This window comes from Vidua macroura, chromosome 6, assembly GCF_024509145.1.
Source record: "Vidua macroura isolate BioBank_ID:100142 chromosome 6, ASM2450914v1, whole genome shotgun sequence".
Lineage (NCBI taxonomy): Eukaryota > Metazoa > Chordata > Aves > Passeriformes > Viduidae > Vidua > Vidua macroura.
Genome location: NC_071576.1, coordinates 37,856,906 through 37,862,959, shown reverse-complemented (window position 1 = coordinate 37,862,959; position 6,054 = coordinate 37,856,906). Strand labels below are relative to the sequence as shown.

Genomic DNA, 6,054 nt, shown 5'->3' with positions numbered 1-6,054 from the left:
CCTGCAAGACACCTTTTCTGCTTCAGGCATTTGCCCCTGGTGATCCTCGTGCCCTTAGTTTATTTAACCAAAGTACAGTGAAGGTACAGACAAGATAAGAAATGAATGAAAGAAATCTTGAAACGACAACAAAAAATTCTTAACCTTTTGCTGTATATGCTACAACTTCAGTTAAGAGTCTTCCCTCAGACTGTTCTCCTAATGATGGAGCAATATCCCAATTTACACAAGAAAATCAGGGACTTCAAAAGGAGTTTTGAACCTCATACCTCATTGATCTGGTTGTACAGTGCTGCAGGCAGCAGAGACCTGTAGTGTTTAACTGGTGTGGGATTTGAAGCTGGTCCCCTAAGGCTTTTGCTATACACATTGGCTCTCCATTGCAAATCTGGCTTAGCCATGCAGCAGAGCCTTTTAGCAAAGGCAGACACACAAATGAGACAGCTCTGAAAAGGAAAGGAGCAATTTTTCTCCCTCACCAGCAAGCATGCAGTCACTTCCCAGTGATATAATTTTGAATTTCTTGGTCCAATTTTCCTTAGCTTAGTACCAGCAGATAAGATACCTAGAGCTTTGTTTGTCACACATGCATAATTCAGTGCATTTCTCAGATCACAGAATCACAGAAGATGCTGAATTGGAAGGGAGCCATCAGGATCATTGAGTCCAACCCCTGGCCCTGACACCAAGAATCACACCCTGTGCCTTAGAGTGTTATTCAAACACTTCTTGAACCCAGACAGGCCTGGTGCTGTGACCACTTCCTTGAGAAGCCTGTCTCATTGGTCAGCCACTTTTGGATGAAAAACTTTTTCCTGATATCCAACCAAAATACCCCTGACTCAACTTCATGATTTTTTCTCAAGTCCTGTCCCTGGTCACAGGAGTGAAGAGATTGACACTTGCCCCTTTGCTTCCCCTCAGGAGGATGATGAAGATCACAATGAGGTCTCCTCTCAGTCTCCTCTTCTCCAGACTGAACAAACCAAGAAAAGGGATAAAATTCACATCCTGGGAAAAGCTGAAGAAAGAGGTCAGACTTTTTTTTTTTTTTTTTTACCAGTGTCATTAAGACCAGAACCTAGCAAGACCTTCTTCATCTTATCTTTTAGAGTGATTTGTCTCTTTTTATGCTCTTAATAATGAGGATGCAACTACAGACAAGTGCTTTAATGCTTTTATTAACTACATATTGGGGGTTTGCTCAAATATCCTTGATTTTAGCAGGAAACAAAAAGTAAAGACCTAAATATGAAAGATATACACTTACCCTACATATACAATGGGACACAGAAGACTGGTTTAATTGCCAGAGGACACTGGTTTCATTTGATTGAAAGGCCACATCATTTTAGCACAGACAAACTCCTGCTAAGGCAGAAATCTTGTATGTTAGGGGAGAGGAACCACAAGACTGAAAAAATATAAAACTAAAGATTAATTTCTTGTTTTGCCTAGTGGAGCTTTGATACAGACAGCTGATAAGAACAGTTTCTGGAGCGTATTCTGGTCTAAGGACTCTGAATAGAGCAGCTGTACAGACAGGTGACAGATTCACCTTCTGCCTATGGAAAGGGACCATCAGAAAAGGATTAAGAGGCTGCAAGCCTGTGCCAGCATGGGTGTGTGGCGTGAAGGGCTGGGAGCATGCCATGCCAACCCCATGCCTTTGAGCCTGAGTAAGACAGAGAAGGTGACTGAGAAAAGCGCAAGTGGAGAGGAAAATGAAGGAGCTTTGGGCTCCGTAACGAGGCTGACCTTGTGAAGGGTCATCCACAGTGACAAGTCAGAGAGTCGTGCAGGGCAGGAGAAAAGGACGTGCTGTGTGAGGCACGGAGCAGCAGGGCAGATGTGAGAGCCATGCAGACTCTTGTCACCCGTGGTGAGCACACCACAGTACAGGGAGCGCCCACCACAGACCGTGGGTGTTGTAGCTGCAACGCCCTGTTAAGTGGAATGGAAAGGTGGGTGCCAGTTGGATAGGGACCAACAGGAAACTAAATAAAAGACTGCAAATAGACTGTTTAGATTGATTAAATGCAAAGGACAAGAACAATAATGAGAAACACTTTGGTGATTTTGCTTCTTTCTCCTCCTCTCTCACCAAAAGGAGTTACTTTGTAATGTAAAAGTGGACCTCTTTAGCTGTCACAACCTGCCTAGAGCTGGTTGACAGCTGGGTGTCCATCCCACACACAGACAACATTTGCACCCCTCCACGTAACAAATGTTATGTATTACAAGCTGACACTCCAGCCTGGATATAGCACTAGGGAAAATGCACTCAAGTAGCTGGATTCAGCACCACGTCCTTGCATTAGCGTGGATGTTATTATTCTGTTTTGCCTATGTGCCTTACACCTTGGCCCTGTGGACGTCAGGTGCTGTCGCGCCACCCTGTTAAACATTAACTGCTTGGCTGTGCAGCAGTTTCCATGGTTTTCAACGCAGCACCTCAGGTTCTGGTAAAGCCAAAGCCGGGAGTGTGGGGCAGGCTCCTGAGGAAAGCCCGCCCGCTCATTCCAGCCCAGCTTCTCCCTTTTGGGCACGGCGCGCTCTGCTCCGGCGGCCTCTGGGTTCTGGCAGCGGCTGATCCCCTGGCATCCCCAGGCGGGAATCTCGCACCCAGCGCTGCCGGACAGGCCGACCCGGGCCGGGACCCCGCCTGACGCAACCCGCGCCCCGCTTTGCCCCACGCGCGGCGCCGCGAAACCTCCCGCCCTCGTTGCATCACCCGGGCGGGGCGGGGCGGGGCGGGCGGCCCGGGCCGCCTTTAAAGCGCCGCGGCGGCCGAGCCGCCCCACCGCCCGCAGCCGCAGCCCCGACATGAAGCGCGACCCGCAGCGCCCCGAGGAGCGCCCGGAGCCGCCGCCACGCCCGCTCCTCTCCTCCTCCTCCTCTTCCTCGCCCTCGGGGCAGGCGGAGGGCGCGGAGCTGGCGGCGCCGGTGTGGATCTTCGGGTACGGCTCGCTGGTGTGGAGGCCGGGCTTCGAATTCACGTCGCGCAAGGTGGGCTTCATCCGCGGGTACAGCCGCCGCTTCTGGCAGGGGGACACCTTCCACCGCGGCAGCGAGAAGACGGTAAGGGGGGGGGGCGGCGGGGGGGCCGCGGGGCGCCGGTGTCGCGGCTCGGCTCTAACGGCGCTGCCTCTTCTGTGCCCACAGCCCGGCCGGGTGGTGACGCTGCTGGAGGACTGCGGGGTGAGTACCGGGGGCGCTGGGAGCTGGCCTGGGCGGGGGGTGCGCGCATCACCACCTGCAAAGGTGTGCTGGCAGCCGAGCGCTCTTGAGCCCCGCCGGGATCGTGGGGGGTTGTGCGGGTGTTTCCCTTCTCTGACCTCTTATCACTTGTGCGGACACCCCCAAGGGAGGGTTGGGGGAGCCTTGATTTGAAACATTAGCGGGCGGCTAGACAGGCCAGTGCAGTTACAGCATCCCTAACCACCCTGCTCTTTGACTCTTAGGCATGCACGTGGGGTGTAGCCTATGAAGTCCGTGGGGAACAAATTGCTGCATCGCTCGAGTATCTCAACATGCGAGAAGCTGTCCTGGGAGGCTATGACACCAAGCTGGTGAAGTTCCACCCTCAGGAGAAAGATGCAGAGGAACCCATCCTTGCTCTTGTTTACATTGCAACACCCCAGAACCCTTCTTACCTTGGCCCAGCATCTGAAGAGGACATTGCAGCTCAAATCATTGTCTCAAGTGGTTGTGCTGGTCATAACATAGAGTACTTGCTGAGACTGGCAGATTTTATGCGCTACTTCTGTCCTCAAGCAGAGGATAAACATCTCTTCTCCATCGAAGAGGCTCTTATTTCCATCCTTCCGTGTCTATACTACACAGAGGAGTCTCTAGAAGAAACTGCAAGTGTCCCTCAGAAGTCTAAGGGTTGAAATAGGAAATTTTTTTGCAGGGTTCAGTAAAAGGGACATAAGGGAGAAGAAAGCAGTGGGGACAGTCTTAACTCTGATAAAATATACTGGACTGAGTGAATAAAGGGAGAACTAGCAAGTAGTTGGGGAGGGAGGAAGTGGAGAGTGAAACGCTTGCTATAGGACTTGCAATTAGTACTTGTTACACTCCTTATCTGTAGCATCACAATACCCATCACTGCTTTCCAGCTGAGGAGCTGGGATCTTCACAGGAACTCTGCTCTGGAAGACTTGCTTCTGGGAATCAAACCTGAGGCACTCGTTTTCTGTAGAGAAAGAGGCTCATCCATTCTGTGCACTTTCTCTTTTTTTCTTATCTTTTTTTTTTCTTTGAAGACTAGTTGAGCAGGACTTGACTGGGTTTAAGCAGTATATATGTAATTCTACCTCAGATTGGCAAAAAGCTGTTTGTGTGGTGGTGGAGACTTTGGCAGATTCTGCCAAATAAAACATTTATTTTTTTTCCTGCCTTGTCCCACCTCCAATACAATGACCTGACACTAAATTTTGGAACGTTTGTGCAATATAAAGTGAACAATCTTATTTATGCTCTTGTGGATCCTACTTCCTTATGTTGTGAGGGATCACAGTAATGCACTTATTTTTTAAAATGTCATACTGTATTTATTATGTGATACATTTCCTCTTAGGAGGGGTATCTAAACTACTCACATGCCACAGTGGTATGCAGCCCACACTCAACCTTGCATTTGTGCCTTCTAGTTTTAAATCCGTTTTCTGAGGAGCTAAGCCTGCTTTAATGACAAGCTTTTTTCCAAGCTTCACTGTCCTTGTGCTGCTCCAGACATAACTGACTCTGTAAGAAAAGGTCCTGCCTGTGTGGGAGGCCTGTGCTGCCTGCAGGAAAACTGTCAGGATGCAGGAGAGTTTTAACTAGTCCTGTGGTGGATAAACCTCTTCAGGTGCTTCAGGATGACGTGGGTTTCTGTAGAAGCATTTGAGGGTTCTAGTTCCATACAGGAGTGTCTGTCTGGCACACTTCCATTTGACTGCAGAGCACCATGAGTGAGCATACTTGTAAGCCTGTGAGCTGCTGAAAAGTCTGCCTTGATCGTGTTAAGCAGAAGCGCTGCTCCAACTTTTCAGCTTCACATACTAACAGCATGAAAACCCACAGTATTTTGTGAGAAAACTGCTGCTACTGCATATGCAGCAAAATAGCTCTTGAGAGCTGACTCCTGGGACTGCTGGCTCCTCCCAAATGACATGTGTTTTTTTAATTATAAAAAAGGCTAGGGACTGTTTGTATTACTGTGGCTTGTATGCATATGAAGTGGTATGGTGCTGTGCCCAGTAATAAAACAAACTGACAAAGTCAGTCTCATGTACTTTGGTGTTAGTCTTTTTCATTATGGACTTAGAGTTCAAACTAAGAAGTCTTGGGTTTGGGGATTTTTTGTGGTTTTTTGTTTTGGTTTTTGGGGTTTTTTTTTGTGTTTTTTTTTTGTTTGTTTGTTTTGTTTTGTGTGGCTCTTTTTGTTGCTTTTTTTTTTTTTTGGTTTTTGTTTGGTTGGTTTTTTGTGGTTTTTTTAATGGTGTTTTTTTTTTTAAACAAAGCCTTAACTGCTAATGATGTTGAAGTTCCTATGGATTTTTTTGTGGTTTTGTTTTGGTTTTTTAAATCATCTTGCTGAGCAGCATGCCTCTGCCAAATCTAGTGGAAGAACCCGATTGACTCTTTCCCTTTGAGAAAAGGGGATTCAGTGACTTTCTCTTTCCAGCTCCTGTTGATTGTGGAGTGCTGGTACTGACAACAGACAAAAGCCAGCCCTCCAAACTCTGCATGGCAGGCATAGAAATTTAATTCTTCCTTGGCAGGTGAAAGGATTTTCATTCCGAGTTTAATCTGGCATTGCTGTTTCCAAGAAGTAATAGTGGACAGACAAGAAACTGCAGCTGCAGCCAGATCTGCTGGCTACAGTAAGGGAGTCAGTTGTTTTTTTCTGCCTTGTGCCCCATGTGGTGTGTACAGGCGTAATGTGCACATTCCCACTCCTCCAGTTACCAGCTCCCTCAGGACCAGCAGATCACTCACTGAATCCACCAGAATAACCTGCCTCAAGACTTGAGTGATGGAGTGAAAATTATTTGAAACAAC

The 6,054-nt window shown here is 48.0% G+C and overlaps 1 protein-coding gene across 1 annotated transcript; it reads left to right on the top strand.

Moving 5' to 3' along the window:
* Positions 1-2,800: 2,800 nt before the first annotated feature.
* On the top strand, positions 2,801-5,284 carry CHAC1 (ChaC glutathione specific gamma-glutamylcyclotransferase 1). Its single transcript, XM_053980298.1, has 3 exons — positions 2,801-3,081; positions 3,166-3,201; positions 3,465-5,284. Exons 1-3 carry the CDS (start codon positions 2,827-2,829, stop codon positions 3,894-3,896), a joined length of 723 nt encoding a protein of 240 aa, XP_053836273.1. The 5' UTR covers positions 2,801-2,826; the 3' UTR covers positions 3,897-5,284.
* Positions 5,285-6,054: the final 770 nt, after the last annotated feature.

Coding starts and splice junctions, on each gene's coding strand:
- CHAC1 (XM_053980298.1), top strand. CDS start 2,827: ATGAAGCGCGACCCGCAGCGCCCCGAGGAGCGCCCGGAGCCGCCGCCA. Junction 3,082..3,165: donor ACCGCGGCAGCGAGAAGACG/GTAAGGGGGGGG, acceptor CTGTGCCCACAG/CCCGGCCGGGTGGTGACGCT. Junction 3,202..3,464: donor CGCTGCTGGAGGACTGCGGG/GTGAGTACCGGG, acceptor TTTGACTCTTAG/GCATGCACGTGGGGTGTAGC.